Below are 26,153 nucleotides of genomic sequence, written 5' to 3'. Positions count from 1 at the left end.
AAAGGACTTGCAAGTCTCAGTCACAGTTTGTGATTGTTGTTGTGTAAAGTGTCACGTTGCTTTGCAGTTATGATGCCTTACATGCAATGCAGGCTCTGTCATGTCAAAGTGCAACTGAGTAGCTGAACATAGCTTGGAAGTTTGACAGAGAGGACAATTTGAGAGTTGGAGCCATGAACACACTTCATCTTTCTTAGGAAGATTTTTAAATTGTGCATTCTCACATTTGCTAGCCTGTACTGTAAATGCAAGTCAACAGCTGGTATATATATCGTCAGCAATTCAATGGCCTGACCTCCATGGGCTATATTGCTTATTCTAGCAGAGAGAGTGGAATAGGATCAAATACTTTCATTAGAAAATTGGACTGTACTTAGTTTGGCTACGCTACAAGTTTTCCTGTTGTATGACCCAAGGGAACATAACAGAAGCTCCAATATCAAGAGCACATTAAAGTTTCAGAATGGTTCTGGATTTAAAACTACAAATGAAAGCCATTGGAACCAAAACTTTCTAAACTATGGTAAAATCAAAGTATGCTTTAATGCTGGATCAATGAGTTTTCTCCCACTGGTTTAGAGGAATCATATGGAATGTGCTCACTTTCTATCTCAAGTTGAGCTTAAAAAGTGTGGAGAATCAAAGCCTGTTCCACTTCACACCAGATTCACCCAGAGACTGGAACACAGTCTCCACAAAATTTAGGACAATTTTGTAATGAAGAATAGAGAAAAGGGAGGAGGAAATAATTCTGTAGCTGAGAGAAACTGTGCCTTTATTGTGGATTTAGATTTCAGTAAATAAGAAACCCTCTTTCAAACACCTGTACAATATTCAACTTTTACAGACTGAAGTCACGAAATGCTTGTGCCAGGAATTTATTTTTAAAAAAAAAACAAAGCATTTAGCTCAGGGCAGCACAGTTTGCTTTTGCTAACTACAACTGAATTCATAGCCAAATATTGGGTGCAGCTTGTTGCTACACTCATAGTACCAGTACTTTTAGCCACAGTTGTACACACTGAGGCTCCCGTTTCTCTCACTCTCTTTTCTTTTAACAGTGAAGAACAAGACGAGCAAGTCAGTTAATACCATCTAGTGAAGAAATGCAGGTGATTAAAGGATTTTTACATACGCTGAGCACCATCATGAATTTTCTTTACATCAGTTTCCCCTCATGGATGGACACCTGTGGAAGCAGCAACTTGTACAAACACATCTCTGACCCCCTCCCATCAAGGAGAAAGCGGATTCAGCACAGTGACATTTACCACATCAAATTTACTTCTGACAAGTCGAGTAACAAATCAACAAGATTGGAGTGGTCTCCATTATACAGCAGATTCAGTTTGACATTTTGATGAACAATATCTGGTTAATATGAAAGGGGATTTTAGCATCCAGCTCTGAACTCTTGGGGTACATTGCTATCTTAGAAAATTTCATGGCCTGCCAGTGGATGGAAGTTATACTACCAGCTGCACCCCACCACCCTCCATCCCCCCAGCCATTAGTAATATATAGAGTTGGAACAACAATAGAACCCTTTGAGTACAGTCTCCCTAGGACTGGCAAAACACTTCTGTGCCACAGTTTGAGGGGGAACCATTTTTACAAGAAGAATAAGGACACAGTGTAATGACCAATTTTTAAAAACAAGTTGCTATTCAAAATAAAAGGTGAACACATATCCCAATACAGTACTCAAAGGGTTAACACTGTTTGGATCCCATTACACAGGTCAGGCAGGGGAATGGTCAGAGTAGGGGAGATAGATAGTACCCCGAATGGCCCTGGAAGTAAATATAGGTGGGTACTTAAATCAGAGTCAGGGTTTGGGAGCCTTGCTGAAAGCAGCACGGGTTTTTAAAGAGTGGAATCTCTAAACACAGAACACATTGGCCAGTGAAACAGTTATGCCAAAAGAATATATTGATCTATATAACCTCAGTAAGGATCACTGGTCAGAAATTCCCCAGTACCATTGGCAGCATTACATTTTACAGTTTGCTTCAGTTGGTTAAACTAGTTTTCAGGATTTGAAAAGTGAATTGCCAGAAACGAAACAGAGCTTTACAGGCATCCATATGTGAATACGAAGGTAGTTCAGAGATTCCACTCAGTCCTCATCTCTGCCAGTAGTTAACACGTGCAGGAACCAGAGTTTTCTGTACAAATTGATTCACAAGCTTCTACTTTTGCACATGTACTAAAAGCAGCAAAAGGTGTGCTCGTCTTACAACAGAACATCCATGGCTGATGCACAATTCCATTTCTGTAGTTGGGGATGGGGGAGGTTTCTCACTATTTTTGGTAAACGTTAAATTAATTTGAGCTGCATAAACTTCAGAAATCAGCAGCAGCAACATAGGTTCTGCACTTCATGTGCAATAGACATCAGGATAGAGTAGTAAAGAGACAGACATATGCCACGAAGCAAGGCTGAGCCAGGTTGGGCTAGTTATACAGCACACTCGAGGTGCCAGGCTTTGCTTCAGTTCCAGAACCCTGGGAATCTCTCACAGTGAGATACCACAGGAAACATCTGTCTGCAGTGCAGCACTTCATTCCGGAGTATTACCTCTTTATAGCCCACTTTCCAGTAAGGCCATGACACTAGATAACAGTAATTACATCATATGCCGGTAGATCAATATACTGCAATGTCCTGGTTATGAGAGCCCCAAGCATATGGAGGTCCTTTCCAGCTAATGCCCAGAAAGTTGACCCTCATAACACTGATGTACTGTGGACTATTAGGGCTGGACACATTAAACCAAACCTCAGTGGATTATATAACAGCATCGAGTCATTACTTTACAAATTCAAGCCTTGCTTTTTGACCTTAAAAATAGTTGCAGCTGGAGTAAACAGAACGAGTTGGACACTTCTGAATTTGAACTTACACCCGCTGAGTTACAACTGGGAAGCGGGTACATATCTGGACAGGAAAGCCTTGTCTGAATTTTTTAAATCCAACATTTTTTCCAAAGTACTTGCATAATCCTGAGTGTACAGTAGGAAAGATAATACAGCATCATTAATTGGCTGTAACTTTTTAATCCTGTCACAAGGTTGTTCTCCCTACTGGATGGGAACCATGTGACAATCGAACAGCACCCAGCAGATGTATGTATCCTTGACATAAACATGTTTCGAGACGGATATGCCAGTTGAATTCACTGACAAACACGCTGTTCCGTATTTTCCAACCTTTGGTTATTGTGGGGATAAAGAATACCCCCAATTCCAGCTCTGAATCTCAAGCTTCATTGTGAGAAGATGTGCACCTTAGTCCAAAAGACAACGTAGATACAGGAGAGCAGATTGCTTTGAGAGTGTAACTCCTATGTAAGTTGATTTCCTTGAGGCTGAGGGGACCCCCGTTTGTTTAAATTCCTGCGTTTTGCTGGTTGACAATTAGTCCACCAGCTCGCTCTTTGCGTCTACTTTATCATCTTGCTGCAGAGTGTTAACTGTGAACTGAGAGAGACAGGTTTTGACTTTTAAAACATTTCTGCCACTTGATATAAGCTTCATCAACAGAACAGTTACGCATACACAGCTCAGACTATACAATTGGCAACAGAGACAGGCAGGCCTCACCTTCACAACACATACCCAGACTAAGCACAGAGCAAACAGTGACAGGAAGACCAGTTGCTGTACCTCCGAGACACGTGCTGCGTGTTGGAGATAACGATGAGCACATCGCTAGCAGCAGGCTACTGTTGCTTTGTGTGCGATTGGCCACTATGTAAAAAAAATTCTTCACCACCTATTCAGCCACAAAATGCAGCTATTCACTGAAGTGTGGCAGAACAAGTGACAAACACTATAACCAGTGCTTAGTCCAAGGGAATCACATCAGTTCAGTTTGATCGGACTAGATGGTGCAGGTGGAAAATAGGGAGACAGCATGAACATTGATAGCGAATTAAAGGGTGGATTGGGTTTCACCTTCAGGGTATCAAAAGAAACACAGATTGACACTTGGTTTTGGGTCCTAGGATACTAACTGGTTCAGTGCATGGTATTCCAATCAGAAATGCTGATGCCACAAGTACCAGTAAGGAAGCTGTAATAAGGCAATTAGTGCCCTGGCTGTTCTTATGGACATAGTGTTGATAATGAGATCGCATTTCCCACATACAGATCCTCGCATTCTTAATGGTTCTGTGAATTTGGCCCTGAAGTCAATTAACTTCCCAATAAAATGTTGAGTAGAGTTTGGAAAGGATACACTCATGCTAAGAGTCTGATGTAGAGTAACAAGTGAGCTCGAGTCATTTCATGCGTCCATTAAAACAAGGAGCCCAGGACTACTTTCCAATATATACATGGGAAGGGGCACGACTTCCCCGCCCACCCTGCCTCCCCATAAAGGCATTGAAATCATATACAAAGTCTGATAATTGAATGTAATCATGGAGTTTCAAGTCAATGATGTCCATCTCAGAGAGCATCTCAAAAGTGTCACGACTGCCACAAACCAACTCCGTTTAACCTTTCTAAATTTTAGTGATAAGCTTTGACCAATAATCGCATGCAAATTCCTGGAACCCAAGTTCTTTGGGAGTTAATCCTTTAGGGTTATTCTTTTAATTAAAGAGATGTGTGCTGAAACTAGTTTCGTGTAACAGCAGAAAACGGGTAGAGCCCAGGCTTCCACTTCATGGATGGGCAATTCCAAACGTCTCCCAACTTGCTCTAAGGGACAGTAGTGGGTGGAAACCCGACTCCTGGCAGACCTCAAACCAGCTCCAACCACAACATTTTGCACAGGAATTTCAGTTTGCTTTAGTAACCATCTGGATATTCACACCCACCAGAAAATGGAAGTCAAAATCTCTGTACTGTTTACTGGAAGCATCAGCAGCTTCTCACCAACCTTCCCCCACCCCTCAGGATCCTTCACCAACACATTTGGGGGAGTTGTGAGTGTTGTTGAGATGCTCACTTACTAACTGCCCAGGACTTCATAATGGAAGATAATGCAGGAACCAGGTAACCAAAGGTCACTCCATACTGAAATCTGAACCCAGATCTGGGATTGAGGCCAGCTGTTGAAACTTCTTTTTTTTTAAAGAGTCAGGGTCTTTTACATCCTCCTGGTTTGTTAAGACAAGATTGTATACAGCAGATTGCAGGTAGTTATCAATTCCAATAGCTCCTTTCTTTAGTTTGAAGTAATTCTGGCCTTTCATGGAGACACTGAGGACATACTTCACAATGTGCTTTTATCGAGAACAGGACATTGTGTTCCAGTTACAGGGATTAGCCTGGCTGCCATCTTCAATATTTGGGCCACTGAGTATTTTAGTCTAGCAAGTGTTTGTTCCCCCTCAACAAGTTTAAAGGTTTACCTTTTTCTATTCTCGTGTCAGAACATTTCCTTAAAGTTGAATCTTTGTCAGAGACACAAACTCTCTTATCACCAACCTTTGAATGGTACACCTGCAATTAAATGTTTGATCACAAAAATCCTCAAAAAAAAAACAGATCTCGCGACAGAAGCTGAAGTGTTGTTCAAGTATAAAACAAGTTACACTACTTTTCAAAGCACGTACAACTAGATTGTACTATAATTATATTATAGTAAAACAAGAATCCTTGGATTGCTTTTAAAGAATTAAGGCTTTTTTGCGATTAATATTTGAAGAAAATCACATACTGCTTTTTTGTCGTTGATGCTGTGCTCGGACCTACCAGAAACTTCTGTTGCCACATCATGAAGGAAGTTGTTGTACAAGAGAGCCAACCTATGTTTTTTTGAAAGAACGTGTGCATAGAGAGACTCTTCTTTAGAACAGATATCTTGCAGATCGCTCAGAGGGTAGGATTGCTGTCACGTAGGCAACATGGACACAAACAGGATCAACATATTTCACCAGACTTTTGCAAAGAAACGTTTTGTTCCACAAAATTCCTCATCATTTATTTAACACAAGTGTGAAAATGCAAGTAAATCAACTCCAAGGAAGGGCTCCACCATTGTTCAAGTAGATATGTAAATTGTCACGGTGCCTTACTGTAGAGTTACAATCCTCAATTCACTAGCAGTGACAGAGTGCTGCAACACTACAGTTAAACTTCAGATCAATATATTGCAACAATCCCAGTTCATTCGAAACACATATGCTGAAGCTCTTTGGACTGTGTCGATTATTACAATATGCTCACAGACTGGTGAAAAGTTGCTAGTTTGAATGAGTAATGGAAAGGTTCAAGCCCCACTCACACTGCCATGGAGGTTAAAAGGTTTGCAGCTTTAAAAGTTGTCAGTACAACTGTAGCTTCTATACTTTGAGAATGAAAATCAGACTTGCTCTGGCCCCATGAAGTACAAATTTATGAGTGCTCAACTCCCACAAAGGCTGGTAAATCTGAAACCTGGGGCTGCTCATCACTCCATCAGTCCTACCCTTCTGCAGAAAATGTATATTGACTCCTTTTTTTGGTGAGGATGGTGGGGCAGGGGTGGCAGTGGTGGGGAGAAAGGTGGGAGTTGAGAACATGTGGACTGGCCACTTTTGTGTCACTTCTTAGAACACACAGAGCAGAGATGTTATAATAAAGTTACGGAGGATTAAACTTTAGTGCACCCAGGAACAGAATGCAAGAGAATGTTATTCAGGAAATTCAACCTTCCAGTCAAGAAACTGCATCTTCCAACATACCATCGAGCATCCTTTAGCAAATGGTCTCACAAAACAGCCTTAATAATGACCACCAGCACATCTGTCTGGAAATGCTCCTGGACTGTGAGCTGGACAAGAAATGGAAAGGTTTGACATTTCTATTGCTCAGTGAGCTCTGAATGAGGGGAATTATAGTTGAGCCCGATCCTGTATGATATCTACATAAATACCGCAACTCAAATGCCTTCCCCCCCACCTTTCTAAAAAGGCAAGGAACTGGAGGTGGGCCTTCTTTCCCTGCCTGGCTCTGTACTACAATGGGGATTTATTTATGTACTCAGCAAGGGAAGCTAGTGACACTTCCAAGACTTCTTGGCATGCTGTTTGCACATGGCTGAACTTAAGAGCAGAGCAAGGAGTCATGCACCCACCCACCAAATGGGTATCAAGATATAGATTAACTACATGTAGACACTCGAGATGTTTGCTCATTTGATAAGTACAATCACTAAGAACACTGCATATTTATTTAAGCAGCACTGGACCGAGAGGATTAGTATGGGATTATTCACACAATACTATCGGAAGACCAGTCTGTGAGCATTTGAGTACGATCATGACTGCTGAGTTACCCAGAAGCATGCTGAGACAGTTCAGTTCCGACACTTGCTTAGTTTACAGATTGCAATCTCATACAATAATGCTTGAAGTGGACCGAGGAACATGATGGATTGCCTAGGACATAAAAAACACCTGTTTCTTCCAAGATAGATACCATGTGGAATACTGACCTGTGGATCCTATTAACTAGACCAGCCCACATTTCCAAAATGAAAAAAAAAGTTCAGGGCTTCTCAGGGGAACGTCACGACAGATCAGTCCCATACACACATTGTTAAACAATGTCACCCCCTACCCCATCTTTAAGATTAGTCGCCTGTGGGGTTTTTTTGATGAGAAATTATACATTGGGAATTTACATCGCTGTGGGAAGTTCAGCTGGCAAGTTTTTAAAAGACTTTAAAATTCCCACAGAGACCAGCTTGTTGCACTGTCACTCCTCACTGACCCACATGAATAATCGGCCCCCACTTGTACACAAAATGCCAATAAAAATGGAATTCCACAGCTTCTATGATGAATTCAAACTCTACAATGCACTTCAAACATTAGGCAATGTCACCAAAAGTACAGTGACGGTTTCCTTCTGCAGAACACCATCCCTCCTTGGTATAAAAATGCAGATTTATTGAAGTTGTGTTTTGCCGGAGTGACTGGTTTCTTTTAAGAATACTTGGAATGCCACTGCCCACAGCCAGTTTTATCTGGCACTCATCTGAAACCGATTCTATATTAACCAGCTCTCTCTCGGAGGGGGTGGGGTTGGGGATAGAGAAAGCTTCTTTGTAGTTACTATGTTTATTCATTTGGTAATAACAGGACATGTCTTTGCTGATAAAGCTATGTTCTTTGTCGGTCCCGTTTATTATCATACCCATCTTACCATATATTTTCTACCCCCATATTTCAATTCTGCAGCAACTCTATTTCATGTTGAAAAGATATTTGCCGTGTTTAGGAGTCAGCACTCTGTGCCCAATATACTCAATGTGATCTCTGTATATTCAGTTACCTAGAAAGTACTTAGAGCCAGCAGCTCCCCATTAGAAATTTTCTTAAAAACTTTATATTATATATATATTATATATGATAGATTTCAGCCCCAGTAAAATTTAAGAAATTAAAATAAACTCAGGAAAACACTCACCACAGGTTGCTCTCTGTTGAGGGGGGGACTGATGCTCTCTTTCTTCATGGTTACGGAGCACATGTCCCTTACGCCTCCTCCGCTTACCAGCGCCTCGACCTCTCCTGCGGCTTGTACCCTGTCGCTTGCTAAGGGACGTACCTGTAAAGAAAACACTGCTTTCAGTACAATTTCCAGTCCAAACACAGAGCAAGTAGATAGCTGCCTGTGATTCTATCTGCTGGCTTGAACTGAAACTATCCAATCCCATTTCCACTGTCCTTTTCAAATACTTATAGGGTCAACGTTTTGCAAAAGAGGCCATTTTGGCTCACCTTGTCCATGGCAACTCTTTGTAAGAGCTACCCATTTGTCCCACTTGACTTTCCCTGTAACCATACAAATTTTTCCTCAATTATTTATATGTTTCCGTTGAAAGTTATTCAATCTGATCCACCATCCTTTCAAGCAGAATATTTCAGATTATAACCCCCTGCGTAGTTTCTTTCTCCCTCCAATTTCAACTCCACACCGTCACTGCCCCTTTAACCTCATGGGCTTCAATTGTGCTAACAAGTTTCTAACTTGGTACTTCATCAAATACCTTTTGAAACTCTATATTCAGGCGCTTTACCCACAGTATCCTCGCCAGTCCTTCAAGGAACTCAATCAAGTTTGCCTTTAACAAATCTGCACTGGTTCTCAGTTATTAACCCATTTTTAAAAAATGCCTACTAATTTTCTCAGATTAATGCCTCAAAACACCATCACCCCAACCACTGGAATTAGGCCGACTGGAACATCATCTAACCGTGTGCCTTTCTGCTGTGATACTACCTACCTTTTAAGAGTGCTTTACTTTTAGCTTATCCAATATCTTTATCTCCTTCTTCACTATCTTTGGCAGAATCCTCTTTTAATGAAAACTGATGCAAAGTACTTTTAGTCATGCCCTCTGCCTCCACACTATTTCATTTTTGCTCCCCAATTAAAAACAGTTAGCTTAGAGAAGGCAGAGTGTGTCTGCCAGAAGCTGTGTCTGTCCAAAGCCAGGAAGCCAAGGAACATAGAGGCCATTAGTAATTAGGGGTGTTCCTGAATTTTAAAATCACAAATGCAGTGAGGCCTAAACGTCAACTGAGATTTCCACAGTTGTATGGTTTGGAAGAAAGTCGGCGGATTGCTTTGCCAAAAGCTTTCGGAAGGATCCCTATGAAATTTCATACCTCAGAACAGCTGGAACACAGAGGAAAAATTGAAGTGACTTCTGGAGAGCGGTGGCATACTGGATTCGAATACCAAAAACGAGAAGTGAATGAATCCGCAAGGTCTTGTATGATGAAACTTGGGTGGAATTAGGAAGTACGGTATAAATCCAGTTTCCCCTTTAAGTCTTAAATGATGGTGTTAAGTTAGTAATGCTTACTTTGTTCATTTATCTTCATATGTACAGTACACAACACAAGAATTAGCAGGCCATTTGGCCCATCTAGTCTGCTTCTCTGGTTTTGTTAAAAAACGTGGAATCTTTTGGCGTAATTTGATTGTTAATCACTGGGTGTGTCTCTACAGGGCTCATAATACTGGTAATTTCCTTTCACACTTCTCCCCTCCAATTTTTGTACTCACTCTGTTCGTCTGTTAACATTTATCATAAGCTTCTTTTCCAGTTTCATTTTAAAATATCTTTAATCATCCACGGGGCTCTATCTAGCTTTAAGCCCCTCCCCACCTCACGGGAATGTGTCTAATCTGTACCAAAATATCTCTGCTCTGAAGGCCTCCCATTGCTCACTCACTATTTCACTTGCTAATCTTTAATACCAAATCACCCAAGCCCAGATGACTTTTCAACTCATTGAAATTATCGCTCACCCAGTTGAATATTTTCTTTTTTTTTCCCTGTCCCTTTTTCCCCCCCAAAATAACAACTCTAAACACATGGTCATTGCTTGCCAAATGGTCTCCCTCACCAAGACTTGCTCCTTGCATCTCATCCCATCAAAATTGATGAATTTTTCAGTCTAACACCTCTATTCGGGACTTCAACTTTCCTTTATATTTTTAAATACGAACCTACCCATTTTCCCCAAGTCTCCATCTCTTATCAGGTCATTCCCCAGAATTAAATCCAGCACGGTGTCCTTCCTTGCTGGATGTACAGTGAAACAGATTAAGGAAACTGCTGTGGATGCATTATAAGAATCACTTCCATTTGCATCACAAGTTTTTTTTACTCACTATTACTACTGCAAACCTCTTTCCCACAACCTGTTACCAACTCCATAACCCCCAATCTCACTTTGAATGAGGCTCTTCACAAATATGAAGCTGTTGGAGCTTCCATGCCCATATTTTCCCCATCACAGACTGCCGACTTCTCCCATCTCCCTTATTTCACAGCTCATGTGCTGCCAAAATCCTCAACCCTTCCACTGTCACTCCAGACTCTATTCTTCCTGGCCACCAGTCTAGTCTCCATAACCTTCTGCTGCCCCTAGCCTATCCTGCACAATCCTTCTCCCCCATCACACCTGCCTTTGTATCTACATTGGCTCCTCAGTGCCCCAGCCATGCCTTCAGCTTGCTAGGTCGCATACCCTGAAATTTCCTTCCCAAGCTATGCTGGCTCTTCACTCCGTCTTATTTAAGGTCCACGTTGACCAAGCTTTTGCTCACTCTTCCTAACCTTGAATCCTATGATTCAGCGCCCATCTGTTCCTCATAGCTCTGCAAGGCATCCCAGGCAATTTCCCTACATTTCAAAAAGCACAAGAGAGATGCACTTGTCACTACACTTGTTAATCTATAAGCACTCAACATGGCAAAAGATTCCTTATGATTTAAAAAATCAGGACATATTTATTCTGTCCTTGACAAATCTAATTGCATTTTTGGATAAGATGGATAATGAAGGGAATGCAATGGGTGTTGTCTATGGGGATTTTAAGAAAGCATTTGACAACTTTTTTTCTATTTTATTCTTTAATGGGATGTGGGCTTCGCTGGCTGGGCCAGCATTTATTGCCCATCCCTAATTGCCCTTAAGGAGGTAGTGGTGAGCTGTCTTCTTGAGCCGCTGCAGTCCCTGTGGTGTAGGTACACCCACAGTGCTGTTAGGGAGGGAGTTCCAGGATTTTGACCCAGCGACAGTGAAGGAACTGCCGATATATTTCCAAGTCAGGGTGGTGAGTGTCTTGGAGGGGAACTTCCAGGTGGTGATGTTCCCATCTATCTGCTGCCCTAGTCCTTCTAGATGGTAGTGGAAGGTGTTGTCAGAGCTTTATCCTGGATGGCATCAAGCAGCACTCATCCAGGTAAGTGGCGATTATTCCATCACACTTCTGACCTATGCCTTGTAGATGGTGGACAGGCTTTGCAGAGTCAGGAGGGGAATTACTTGCTGCAGGATTCCCAGCCTCTGACCTGCTCTTGTAGCCACAGTATTTATATAACTAGTCCAGTTATTTCTGGTCAATGGTAACCCCCAGGATGTTGATATTGGGGGATTAAGTGATGGTAATGCCATGGAACATCAAAAGGAGATGGTTAGGTTCCCTCTTGTTAGAGAACGTCATTGTGTGGTGTGAATGTTACTTGCCACATGTCAGCCCAAGCCTGGATATTAACCAGGTCTTTTAACATTTGGACATGGACTGCTTCAGTATCTAAGCAGTCACGAATGGCGCTGAACATTGTGCAATCATCAGTGAACATTCTCATTTCTGACCTTATGGTGGAAGGAAAGTCATTGATGATGCAGCTGAAGGTGGTTGGGCTGTGGACATTACGCTGAGGAACTCCTGCAGTGATGTCCTGGAACTGAGATGACTGACCAACAATTTTGGACCTCCAAAGATTTGTCCTGCTTTTGTGACAAGATCATACCTGGGCAATTTTCCACATAGCCAGGTAGATGCCAGTGTTGTAGCTGTACTACAACAGCTTGGCGAAAGTCACAGCTAGTTCTGGAGCAAAGGTCTTCAGTACTATTGCTGAAATGGTGTCAGGGCCCATAGCCTTTGCAGTGTCCAGTGCCTTCAGCCATTTCTTGATATCATGCGGAGTGAATTGAATTGGCTGAAGGCTGACATCTGTGATGCTGGGGACCTCCGGAGAAGGCTGACATTTGGCACTTCTGGCTGAAGATTCTTGTGAATGCTTCAGCCTTTTATACCGATGTGGTATATCAGCCGAATACTAGCAAGTGATGCTAGCGAGCTCCAGAGGAGGCCAAGATAGATCAGCCAATCTCTGAAGATTGTTGCAAATGCTTCATCCTTGACTTTTGCACTGATGTGCTGGGCTCCCGCTTCATTGAGAATGGGGATATCTGTGGAGCCGCCTCCTCCAGTGAGTTGTTTAATTGTCCACCACCATTCACCACTGCAGAGCTTAGATTTGATCCTTTAATTGTGGAATCGCTGTCTCTCGCTTGCTGCTTATGCTGGTTTGGCACGCAGGTAGTCCTGTATTGAAGCTTCACCAGGTTGACACCTCATTTTTAGGGATGCCCAGTGCTGCTCTTGACACAACCTCTTGCACTCTTCGTTGAACCAGGGTTGATCCCCGCTCTGGCTCGATGGTAATGGTAGAATTCTGCTGATGGCCCACAGCGCCTCATGGATGTCCAGTCTTGAGTTGCTATATCTGTTCGAAATCTATCCCATTTAGCACGGTGGTAGTGCCACACAACATGAGGGTATCCTCAATGTGAAGGTAGGACTTCATCTCCACAGCGACTGTGTGGTGGTCACTCTGGCCAACACTGTCATGGGTAAATGCATCTGTGGCAGGCAGGTTGGTGAGGATGAGGTCAAGTATGTTTTTCCCTCTTGTGGTTCCCTGACCACTTGCATTGAACAAAGACATTGAAGCCCCTCACTCAGTAAATTTTGACCCCGGCCACCCTCAGTGATTTTTTCAAGTGGTGTTCAACATGGAGTAGTACTGATTCATCAGCTGTGGTTGGGGCAGGAGGTGGTAATCAGCAGTAGGTTTCCTTGCCCACGCTTGACCTGATGCCACTAGACTTCCTGGGGTTCAGAATCATAACTCCCAGGGCAACTCCATCGACTGCATAGCAGCTGTGCCACCACCTCTGGTAGATCGGTCATGTCGGTGGCGCCAGGTAAGGGCAGGTTTCCTTTGCCCATTAGTGAACCAGTTGGGACTTTTCATGGTCACTATTACCAAGAGTAGCTTTTTAAATCTAGATTTAACTCAACTTAAATTTTACCAACTGCCGTGGTGGGATTTGAACCCATGCTCCCAGAGCGTTAACCTTGGCCTCTGGATTACTAGTCTGTGATATTACCACTATGCCACCATCTAGGAGTTCTGCATAAAAGGCCGATTAACAAAAGTGGGGCTCATAGAATAGGAGTCAGTGACTAACTGGATAAAAAAGGCTTAAGGTCAGAAAACGGTGAGCTGTGGTAAATGGTTATTTTTCAGACTGGAGGGAGGTGGACTGGGTTCTGACCACTGCTTTTTTTGATGTCCATAAATGACTTGACATTGGAATACAGAAAAATTTTAAATTTGAAAATACCAAGCCTGGAGGAGTGGCACAGAGTGAGGATGATATTAATTGACTGCGACAGGACAGGCTAGCAGAACGGGCAAACAAGTGGCAGATGGAGAGAAGTTTTGACAGAAGGGATAGGGAGAGGTAATTACAGACACCCATACATGCTACCTTCTGCAGCAATCGCTTGATAGCAAGCAGGAACAGAAGGCTTAACTAATCTTATCCACACATCCTCGCCAAAATCCTCTATTGTCTTGGCCACCCCTCTGCTCTCACCCACCACCCCCGACATCCTTCCCTCCTCTCCTCTGAGATCAAGTTACTCTTCACTCCCCTCTCTCACTGCTATATCATCACTAGCCACTCTTTCAGTCACTTCCTTCGTGTCTGTCAAAAGTCCTGCAGAACACCTCTTCAGCTTTCACATCCCACTTTTTCTGCTCAGTGTTCAGCATACATTATCTTGCCTCTGACTCCTCTATACTAGAGCAGTGTGAGAGAAGTGCAAGCTGTCGTATGTCTCAGGTACTCGCAGGATAAACCATTCTGCTGAGCGGTTTGTTGACAGAATAGGCAGAAGACAAGACTGAAGATTACCAGATTCCCATTCGCTCTGTGTTGAGTCAGCACGCTCAGAATTCAAACAGCGTTCCACCTGCTCTCCAACTCCTGACACGGGACCTCCGGAATTGCACCTCTCAGGAGACACTGGAAGGGCATGGAGAAAATTCAAATATATGGTCAATTAGAAAAAACAAGCTACCACAGTATATGGGCCTGTTAACTAACCCATCGGCAAAAAGTAATCGTTTTAATTCTCCATGTAGTATTTTTAAGCAAATTAATGGTTGATACATGATTAACCTCGTCATCACCAAATGAATTTGGTAGCATCATAACTTGGCCGTTGTGCTGCAATACAATCATCGCAGAAGTGAATACCAGGCCAACGCTTTTGGCATCATAGTTCACACAATAGTGGCAGGGGGTGGGAAATCCAATTATTAACTCACGTCAACTCTGAGAATTGAGAGAAATAATGAGAAAGCAGACACTGGAATTAGTCTATGAAAATAGAGCCTTGCTGGAGTCTTTGGTCTTTTTCTGTTCTAAATAAAGCCCGATTAGAGAAGCTAAAATGAAGTGACAGATTCTCCACAATATTACCCCCAGTAAGTCAAAGTTGCATGATTGTAAATAGGGAGCAGTGTGCTATGGAAGTAGGAAACTGGGTACATATTGTGAAAGCTTTTGGAAAATGCTTTGCAGGAGACCTCCCCAGACATACAATGTAGTGACAGTTTTGGAATGGATTTCTAAGAGATTTCTTTATTAAGCAATTAAAATCCTCACATACTCCAAATAACACAATAAATCTCTGCATTGAATATAGGAGAGCATGACATTTCCTCTATTGCAGGGTGTAGGGTTTTTTCACAATGGCCTGGAAAAATAGACAATTTCAGATTAAATTCCTTTACATCTTTCCTACAGCGCTGAAACAGGCCATTTGAGTCAACAAGTGTGTTAGTATTTATTCTCCACACACAGCTCCTACCTGGCTAATGACTTCTTCCGGCCCTGCTCCAGTTCCCTCTATCCCCATCGTGCTCTTGCATGCTTCAATCCTTCCCTTGTTCTGTCCTATCTGCTTCAGCCCCTCCATATGGCAACGTGTTCCACATTCTCACTGCTCCACACAAACAAATTCCTCTTCAGTTCATGGTTTGATCTGTTGGCAACCATCCTCTATCGATGCCCCCTGTCCTGGACTCACCCACTCTTTCCAACCCCTTCATTCACACCGAGTTTCAATTTCTGATCTTTGCTGTGGGCTTTTAATTTCTTTCTCGTCCTAAATCTGTTCTTGCTCTTTGTATATCCAAAGAAAGGATGTTTTAAAAACAGAACTGTTTTCTGTGACAGGGCTAACAATCTTCAGGGCCTCCTGCACAATGCTTCATCAGCCTCGCTGTTAACAAAGGAAGAGGTTTGATGCCGAGGCAGTTACATGAAGGGAGGTAGTTCAGTGTGTAACATAAACCTGCTGGGCTGAATGGTCAGTTTCTGTACTGCATAACACATAGCAGTAAATGGGGAAAGGAACACTGAGGGACTCGTCAAAAATCCCAGCAAATTCCTGAGTTGTTGAATGATTACAACTGTGTCCCTCACTCCAACTCCAAAATCATCTTCATGCTTCTCACGCCGTTGCTCTTCACAATCAGTTTCTCTGCATCCACCTTATCAAACCCCTTCAAAGTGTAAGCGATTTCTATCAAGTTTCCTCCTGATTTCCTCTCCAGAGAAAAGAGCCCCAGCCTGCTCATTCTTTCTGAACAGTTGCTACTTTTCAATGCTGGTAATAGCCATTTATATCTTTTCTAAACTTTCCTTTGTATGTGGACCAGATCTGCCCACAAGTGCCCTCTCACCAAAGGGCTGTATCAATTTGACATCATCGCCCGGTTTTGGTATTCCATTCTTTAAGAAATAAACCCTATTACTTGGTTTGTACTTTTAAGTCTTGAGGCGCTATTTTTAGTAATTTATATATCTGTATTTGCATATTTCTTTGCTGTGGTACTCCATCTAGTTTCTTACCTTCCAAGGTATAAGTGGCCTTCTTGTTCCTCCTCTTAAAATGAACCAGCTCATACTGAGTTTCATTTACCATTGATCCACCTAGTCTGCAAGCCTGTTCACAAAACTGTGCAGGACAGGATGTGGTGAACCAGCCCATTGAGCTTAAGCTGGTCTTTCAAAGAGTTGTCCATTCCTCTTTCCCTATAGTCCTGTAAATGTTCCAATTCCTCTTTGAAAGTTATTATTCAATCTGCTTACACTACCATTCAGGCAGTGCAGTCCAGAAATTAACTCACTGCACAAAAATAATTCTCATTTCCACTCTGTTATCCATATAAAATTCTGACAGGGGTGGACAGGCTGGATGCAGGGATGATATTTCCTCTGGTTGGGGTGTTTATTAGAACAAGGGGTCACAATCTCAGGATACAGGGTAGACCATATTTTTCACAGCATGTCCAATTTATGGGGAGCTGCACATACTGATGTCATAAGCTCCAGTTCATGAATCCAAATCATTTACGTGTCTGGTAAACAGCAGTCCCCGTACAAATACCTATGAGAGACCACTTCCTGCTCGTCATGAGAAACTTTCCATAACTCCATCAGTAGTCAGTTTTGCAGTCAGCTTTCAATCCGTTCTGCTTCACAAGAATCTCTTATGCAGCACCTAATCGGGGGCCTTCTGCAAGTCTATGTATACCACCTTACCTTTGTCTACTCTTACTTGTTAAATAATTCAGTAAGGTTGGTTAAGCACAATCATCCTTTTAGAAATCAATGTTTTCTCAGATTCTGTGTGTTTTCTTATCTAATGTTTCACTAAAGATTCAGTATTGCTCCTCCCACTGATATTAAGATAACTCTAGTCCCCGAGATGAGCTCTGCAGGAATTACATTTACAATGAAGGAGAATGGATTAGCTTGAATTGAGGATTGGTAACGGGGAAGAAAACTGGGTTGGCAGGTTCTAACTAGCATAGTGCCACAAAGGTCAGTGGGCCTCAGCTACTTACAATATATATATTAACAACTTAGATGAGAGGATGGAGTGTATCATATCCAAGTTTGCTGACGATACAAAGCTAAATGGGAAAGAAAGCTGTGAGGAGAACACAGAGGCTGAAAAGGGATATACGGACCAGCTAAATGAGCGAGCAAGGTGGGGAAAGGGTGAAATTATCTACGTTGGTAGAAAGGGAAAAGCAGAATTTTCATTCAAAAGATGAGACCATGAGGGTAAACTTGCAAGGAATATAAAATCGGACTGTAAAAGCTTCTATAAGTAGTAAAAAGAAAAAAAATAGGTGAAGATAAATGTAGGTCCTTTACAGCCCGAAACGGGAGAATTTATAACAAGGAAATGGCACAGCAATTAAACTACTTTTGTTGTCTTCACAGAGAAAGACACAAATAACTTCCCAGAAATACTAGGGGACCAAAGGTCTAGTGAGGAGGAGGAATTGAAGAAAATTATTGCTAAAACAGTAGTACTGGAGAAATTCATGGGATTGAAAGCCAGAAATCCCAGGGGCCAGTAATCTACATCCCAGGGTACTAAAGGAGGTGGCCGTGGATGTGTTGGTTGTCATCTTCCAAAATTCTGTAGATTCTGAAACAGTCCCTGCAGATTGGAGGGTGGCAACTGTAGCCCCACTATTTAAAAAAGGAGGGAGAAAATAGTGAATTACAGACCGGTTAGCCTAACATCAATAGCAGAGAAAATGTTAGACTCTAATATAAAAGATGTGATAACAGGACACTGAGAAAATATCAATGGGATTAGACAACGTCAACATGGATTTATGAAATGGAAATCATGTTTGACAAACCTACTGGAGAATCGATAAGGGAAAGCCAACAGATGTGGTGTACTTGGATTTTCAGAAAGCTTTTGATAAAATCCCACATAGGAGGTTAGTGTGTAAAATTAAAGCACACGGGATGGGGGGTAACATACTGGCATGGATTGAGAATTGGTTAGCAGACAGGAAACAGAGACTAGGAATAAATGGGTCTTTTTTGGAGTGGCAGGCAATGGCTAGTGGGATATTGCAGGGCTCAGTGCTTGGGTCCCAGCTACATCAATGGTTTGGACAAGGGAACCAAATGTAATACTTCCAAGTTTGCCGAGGCTTCAAGACGATTTAGACAGGTTGACTGAGCAGGCAAATACATGGCAGGTGCAGTAAGTGGATAAGTGTGAAGTTATCCACCTTGGTAGGAAAAACAGAATAGCAGAGTGTTATTTAAATGGTGATAGATTGGGAAATGTTTGAAAAATTGCTAGAGGATTTGAGTACAGGAGCAAGGATGTCTTACTGCAGCTGGAGTATTGTGTGCAGTTTTGGTCTCCTTACCTAAGAAAGGATATACTTGCCATAGAGGGAATGCAGTGAAGGTTCACCAGGCCGATTCCTGGGATGGCAGGAATGTCGTATGAGACGACATTGGGCTCACTAGGCCTGTATTCGCTGGAGTTTAGAAGAGTGAGAAGGTATCTCACTGAAGCATATAAAATTCTGACAGGGGTGGACAGGCTGGATGCAGGGATGATATTTCCTCTGGTTGGGGTGTCTATTAGAACAAGGGGTCACAATCTCAGGATACAGGGTAGACCATTTAGGACTGAGGTGAAGAGAAATTTCTTCACTCAGAGGGCGGTGAGCCTGTGGAATTCTCTGCTACAGAAGGTAGTCGAGGCCAAGTCACTGAATATATCTGAGGAGAAAATAGACAGATTTTCAGTCAGGGGAGAGAGCGAGAATATGACGTTGAGATAGAGGATCAGCCATGATCATATTGAATGGCAGAGCAGGCACGAAGGGCCAAATGACCTACTCCTATTTTCTATGTTAAATGTTGGCATTTTTTATTTATTCATTCATGGGATGTGGGCATCGCCGGCTAGGGAGAGAGTATTTATAGTGTCCTTGGACTTAAATCACTGAAAGTTAAAGTGCAAGTACAGGAATCAGCCTTTATTGTAAAGGGGTTGAAGTACAAGAGTAACAAGTCTTGCTGCAATTATATAAGCATTGAGAGACCACACCCAAAGTACCCGGCACAGTTTTGGTCTCCTTACCAAAGGCAGGAGTTCAGCAAAAATTCAATAGATTGATCTCTAGAGATCAGAGGGCTTTTCAATGAGGAGATCTCAAACAGAATAGGTCAATATTCTCCAGAGTTTAGAAAAATCAGAGACTTTCTCATTGAAACGTATAAAAATTCTTAGAGGGCTTGATAGGGTAGACAGAGACTTTCCAGTGGTTTGAAAATCTAGAACTAGTCTCAGGATGAGGGGTGGCCATTTAGAACTCAGATGAGGAGAAATTTCAGAGGGTTATGAATCTTTGGAATTCTCTACTCCAGACAGCATGGAGGCCCAGTCATTGAGTATACTCATGACTAAGATTGGCAGATTCTTGTACATCGAGGCATATGGGAATAGGGCAGAGAGTGGAGTTGAGAAAGACCAGCCACCTTATTGAATGACAGAGCAGGCTTGAGTTTTGGAACTCCGGTTCCAATTTCCTACATGTTCCAGCAGCCCTCAGGGCCCTACTCCTTTTTCTGCTGAATTCTTAAAATGGAAGCCAGGGCCTCTGCTATCTTCTGGAACATTTGTCCTCAGTTTTTTTAAAAAATCTTAAGTATTGTAACCTCCCTCTTGATGACTCCTACCATTGTCATTTTCTACTAGCCTATTCTGTATCCAAGCCACTGAAGTATTGTTTCCTAAATTAGAAAAACAGATGTACATGATCCATAAACAGATGGGCAGTAAAAGATTGTGAAGGCCTCCAATATTAACATGCAGGCATTGATTCTGTTTTTTTGCGCAGAAGACTATGAACTATCAACAATAAATTGTATGTTAAAAATTTTGAATTTGACAAACATTCTGCCACTGCTGTTTCCGTCATAACACTGTCACTCCGGGTTTTAAGTCCAATTGCAGGATATACCCACCTATACACTTACAGCCATGATTTGGATTCATATTCCACTAATGGTATGAGGAAGAATGGGGGAAAACACAGAATTATGAGGGCTGGAGGTGGGGCCATGAAGGGATATACACAACTAAAATGCAACCTGTCAACTTGGAGACAACTCTCTGCTCATTCCTGAAAAAAAACTTTTTAAAAATATTCATTCACAGGATGCGGGCTGCGCTGGCTGGGCCAGCATTTATTGCCAATTCCTAGTTGCCCTTGAGAAGGTGGTGGTGAGCTGCTTTCTTGAACTGCTGCAGTCCATGTAGTGTAGATACACCCACAGTGCTGTTAGGGAGGGAGTTCCAGGATTTTAACCCAGCAACAGTGAAGGAACAGAGATATATCTCCAAGTCAGGGTGGTGAGTGACTTGGAGGGGAACTTCCACGTGGTGTTCCCATCTATCAGCTGCCCTTGTCCTTCTAGATGTTATCGGTTGTTGGTTTGAAAGGTGCTATCTAAGGAGGCTTTATGAATTCCTGCAGTGCATCTTGTAGATGGTACACACTGCTGCTACTGTGCGTCGGTGGTGGAGGGAGTGAATGTTTGTGGACGTGGCACCAATCAAGCGGCTGCTTTGTCCTGGACAGTGTCAAGCTTCTTGAGTGTTGTGGGAGCTGCACTCATCCAGGCTTTTATCTTGCACTTATCAGGACAAATGCAAGAATGCCAAATTTCAAATGATCGCAATTTTTACTGCAGGAGAAGAGGGTGCTGATTGGTTGGCAATTCAACTCTGATTGGCTAAGGTGGTGCCATGGGGAAAGTAGTGGGGAACTATAGGCTCACCATGCTCCTGGGTAATTCAGACTCTGTCTTCATCCAAGTCAGAGATATATAAGGCCTAATGCCCCAGTACAGATCCCCTGTGGAATACACCTTGTCACATCCCAGGGCACATTTCCATGATCCTTTTTGGTGTTGTGCATCTCCACATTCCTATTACATCCCAAGGTGACTGTCAATCCATGTGCTCTCATGTGGAACCTTATCAAATGTCTTGGGAAGGCTATTTGGACAATGTTATCCTACCCACCATGTTAGTGAGCCCCTCAAAATATTCAACTCAATTAATCAGATATGACATACCAATCATAATTCCACATAAACTCTTTAATCAGCTCATACTTGTTCAGAAGCACCACCACTGACCCAGATGATAAATTCCAGTAAGTGCTTTCTCTCCCACTCCTGTCTTACAATAATGGAGTGACATGTACAATTTATCAAGGGCACAATTCCCAAATCAAGAGGACTTTGGGAAATTGTGGGTGCACTGGTGATAATTTTCCAATGTTTCTCAACATCCTCAGGTGGAATTAAACAAGTCCTGGAAATTGATTAGCCTCAAGTCCCATTATCATTTCTAAAAACCATATTAAATCCACCAAGTTGCTCCTCCAAGCAACTAATTTTAGATGACCTTGTACTGCTGGTATTTTGTTCTCTTCCTTTATTGTGAAGGCAGATACAAAGTACTCATTTAACAAATAGGCTACTTCCTCATTGTCGATTAAAGTACCTCCCCAGAGATTGTGTGTTTTTGTTTGGTTCCTTACCAACAGCAGGTAGATTCGAGACTCGTTCCTTATGTTCTTTCAGTACCGGCAGTGGCACAAAAAACATTGTTACCTATCTATTTGACAACGTTAATGCTTCGTTTCTGTAACTGGTCATCTTTTCAAAACCTTATTTTTAATAAGTGCTAGAAGTACGAAATAAGGCAAACCAACCTACACTGTCACACCAGTAAGGGTTGTGTATGGTGGAATACAGTGTACAATTGAAAGTACAAAAACTGTAGCAGTAGACCCTTCCACAACACTGCTTTAAACCACAGGCCTGATCAGCACACCCAAACCTATGCTGGCACTTTCATATTCCTTACAGCTCTTGATAACACTGACTATCTTAACAGATGTTGAAGAGCCAAAACACAATTTTGAGAAGTTCAGTTTGCCAGGATCATCCTACAAAACATTAGCATTTTTTGTGACAGCTTTTTCCAATTATAGGTTGCTGTGTGCACATTTATAATGCAAACCACCCACATACAATTTTCATGGTCAATCTGATGGTGCTGCATCACTAGCTCCCCCAGCCTGGAAAGCAGAAAAACATGGATACCGGCTCAAATATTATTTCTCTGCTGTTAGTTTACCAATTTAAAAATAAAGTAAACTTGAAGTATTAAACAGAAATTAAGAGTGTGCAATTGTCTGTGGGATTGAGTGAACATGCATTTATGAATCTCGATAAATTTAAAAGACAAGTCCCAGGACACTCCACCCTCTAACCTTATGATTACTTATGACTCAGTACTTCACTAGTGTCTATGAAGATAGGAAGAGTTGGCCAGTAAGAACATACAGCCTCTTCTGACTCCCCCACAGTCTGGATACTCCCCTCCCCTCCCCCACTCTTACAGCCGGTTTACTCTCCTCCCCCCCCCCCCACCTTTACAGCCTGTTTACTCTCCTCCCCTCCTCTACAGCCTGTTTACTCTCCTCCCCCCCTCTACAGCCGGTTTACTCTCTCCCCCCCCCCCCCCCCTACAGCCGGTTTACTCTCCTCCCCCCCGTCTACAGCCGGTTTACTCTCCCCCCCCCCCCCCCCTTTACAGCCGGTTTACTCTCCTCCCCCCCCCCCCCCCCCCCTCTACAGCCGGTTTACTCTCCCCCCCCCCCCCCCTTTACAGCCGGTTTACTCTCCTCCCCCCCCCCCCCCACCTTTACAGCCTGTTTACTCTCCTCCCCTCCTCTACAGCCTGTTTACTCTCCTCCCCCCCTCTACAGCCGGTTTACTCTCTCCCCCCCCCCCCCCCCCTACAGCCGGTTTACTCTCCTCCCCCGCCCCTCTACAGCCTGTTTACTCTCCTCCCCCCCGTCTACAGCCGGTTTAGTCTCCTCCCCCCCTCTACAGCCGGTTTACTCTCTCCCCCCCCCCCCCCCCCCGACTACAGCCAGTTTACTCTCCTCCCCCCTCCCCTACAGCCGGTTTACTCTCCTCCCCCCTCTACAGCCGGTTTACTCTCCTCCCCCCCCCACCCCTCTACAGCCTGTTTACTCTCCTCCCCCAACCCCCCCCACCTTACAGCCTGTTTACTCTCCTCCCCCCCCACCCCTCTACAGCCTGTTTACTCTCCTCCCCCAACCCCCCCCACCTTACAGCCTGTTTACTCTCCTCCCCCCCCACCTTACAGCCTGTTTACTCTCCTCCCCCAACCCCCCCCACCTTACAGCCTGTTTACTCTCCTCCCCCACCCCCCCCACCTTACAGCCTGTTTACTCTCCTCCCCAACCCCCCCCTCCTCTACAGCCTGTTTACTCTCCTCCCCCACCCCCCCCACCTTACAGCCTGTTTACTCTCCTCCCCAACCCCCCCCTCCTCTACAGCCTGTTTACTCTCCTCCCCAACCCCCCCCTCCTCTACAGCCTGTTTACTCTCCTCCCCAACCCCCCCCACCTTACAGCCTGTTTACTCTCCCCCCCCTACAGCCTGTTTACTCTCCTCCCCAACCCCCCCCACCTTACAGCCTGTTTACTCTCCTCCCCCACCCCCCCCACCTTACAGCCTGTTTACTCTCCTCCCCAACCCCCCCCACCTTACAGCCTGTTTACTCTCCTCCCCAACCCCCCCCACCTTACAGCCTGTTTACTCTCCTCCCCAACCCCCCCCACCTTACAGCCTGTTTACTCTCCTCCCCAACCCCCCCCACCTTACAGCCTGTTTACTCTCCTCCCCAACCCCCCCCTCCTCTACAGCCTGTTTACTCTCCTCCCCAACCCTCCCCCCCTCTACAGCCGGTTTACTCTCTCCCCCCCCCCCCCCCCCTACAGCCGGTTTACTCTCCTCCCCGCCCCCCCTCTACAGCCTGTTTACTCTCCTCCCCCCCGTCTACAGCCGGTTTAGTCTCCTCCCCCCCCTACAGCCGGTTTACTCTCTCCCCCCCCCCCCCCCGACTACAGCCAGTTTACTCTCCTCCCCCCTCCCCTACAGCCGGTTTAGTCTCCTCCCCCCCTCTACAGCCGGTTTACTCTCTCCCCCCCCCCCCCCCCCCCCCCCCCGACTACAGCCAGTTTACTCTCCTCCCCCTCCCCTACAGCCGGTTTACTCTCCTCCCCCCCCTACAGCCGGTTTACTCTCCTCCCCCCCTCCCCTACAGCCGGTTTACTCTCCTCCCCCCCTCTACAGCCTGTTTACTCTCCTCCCCCCCCCTCTACAGCCGGTTTAGTTCTCCTCCCCCCCCTCTACAGCCGGTTTACTCTCCCCCCCTCCCCTACAGCCTGTTTACTCTCCTCCCCCCCCCCCCCCGGGTTTATAGAGTGTGTCCCCCCCCCGGGTTTATAGAGTGTGCCCCCCCCCCCCCCCCGGGTTTATAGTGTGTCTGTCCCCCCCCCCGGGTTTATAGTGTGTCTGTCCCCCCCCGGGGTTTATAGAGTGTGTCCCCCCCCCGGGTTTATAGTGTGTGTGTGCCCCCCCGCCCCCCCGGGTTTATAGTGTGTCCCCCCGCCGGGTTATAGTGTGTGTGTGTCCCCCCCGCCCCCCCCGGGTTTATAGTGTGTGTCCCCCCCGGGTTTATAGTGTGTGTGTCCCCCCCCCGCCCCCCCCGGGTTTATAGTGTGTGTCCCCCCCCCCCGGGCTCTCCTACCTGCTCGGCCCCGCTTCTGGCCCACATAGGGCAGCAGGTCGTGGCGGCTGATGACCCGGAGGAGCTGCAGCAACTCCCTGAAGTTGGTCTCGTCGCACAGGCCCCTCCGCTCCAGCTCGAACAGGAGCCGGACGCCGCTCTTGGGCCGGTGGAGGGAGAAGGAGGCGGGGGGCAGGGGGAGGGGGTGAGGCCGGGGGCCCCCAGGCCGGGGGCTGGTGGTGGTGGTGGCGGAGGCGGTGGTGGGGGTGGTGCTGGGGGGGGGGGCGGCGGCGGGGGGGGGAAGGCCGGGCCCGGGGCCTCCTCCTCCTCCTCCCCCCCATCCTCCATCTCCCCCCCATCCTCCATCCCCTCTTCCTCCTCCTCCTCCTCCTCCTCGGCCTGGGCCGCCCGCAGCGCCCGCTCCAGCGGGTAGGCCCTCGTCCAGCAGGGAAGGCCAGGGCCTCGACGTCGGGCCTGGCTGAGCTGGGAGCCGACCAGCTCGAACATCTGGTGCAGGGACAGCATCCGGTAATAGGCCAGCACCTCCTCCTCGTCCCAGCGAGCCCGCTTCACTGCCGCCGCCATCGAGCTCCCTCTGACTCCGGGCCCCGGGCAGGGCGAAGGCCTGAGGCCTAACGTCGGAGGAATGAAAAAAAAAACCCCTCAAAAATTACAACAAACCCGCGGCCTCACAAGAGGGAGGGGGATTAAACTCAAACAATCACAGGCCCGAGGGAAAAGAAAATAATAATAACAATAAACCGGCCGCTGGCTCGCTCTGGGCGTCGAGTTCGCTGCTGCTGCTGCGATGAAGCCGACGCCGTTGTTGTTGTTGTTGTTTTTTCTCGCCCTCTTTCTGGTACTTTCCACAACTCCGCGCAGGCGCCAACCGACCGCCTCCCTCCGCGCAGGCGTCAGCTCAGCTGGCCGCCGCCCCACCCCATTATTTGTCCCCCCTTTGCTGCGCCTGCGCCAGATCCGGTTGGTTGTCCTGAGGTGGTGGTGGTGGTGGTGGGG

The 26,153-nt window shown here is 45.1% G+C and overlaps 1 protein-coding gene across 1 annotated transcript in view; it reads right to left on the bottom strand.

Moving 5' to 3' along the window:
- LOC144676672 (DNA-binding death effector domain-containing protein 2-like) overlaps positions 1–26,025 on the bottom strand; it is a 30,586-nt gene extending 4,561 nt beyond the window's left edge. Inside the window, exons 1-6 of the mRNA XM_078537039.1 lie at positions 25,415–26,025; positions 25,158–25,358; positions 14,519–14,629; positions 8,410–8,550; positions 5,710–5,762; positions 5,367–5,457 (exon numbers count right to left, since the gene is read on the bottom strand). Of these exons, the coding sequence (XP_078393165.1) occupies positions 5,367–5,457; positions 5,710–5,762; positions 8,410–8,550; positions 14,519–14,629; positions 25,158–25,358; positions 25,415–25,721 (904 nt within the window). The 5' untranslated portion in view covers positions 25,722–26,025. The remainder of the gene's footprint in view (positions 1–5,366; positions 5,458–5,709; positions 5,763–8,409; positions 8,551–14,518; positions 14,630–25,157; positions 25,359–25,414) is intronic.
- Between the last annotated feature and the right edge of the window lie 128 nt (positions 26,026–26,153).

Source organism: Cetorhinus maximus, unplaced genomic scaffold (genome assembly GCF_964194155.1).
Source record: "Cetorhinus maximus unplaced genomic scaffold, sCetMax3.hap1.1 HAP1_SCAFFOLD_1814, whole genome shotgun sequence".
NCBI lineage: Eukaryota > Metazoa > Chordata > Chondrichthyes > Lamniformes > Cetorhinidae > Cetorhinus > Cetorhinus maximus.
Note: the sequence above shows the minus strand (reverse complement) of the source record. Positions and strands in the feature narration are given on the sequence as shown.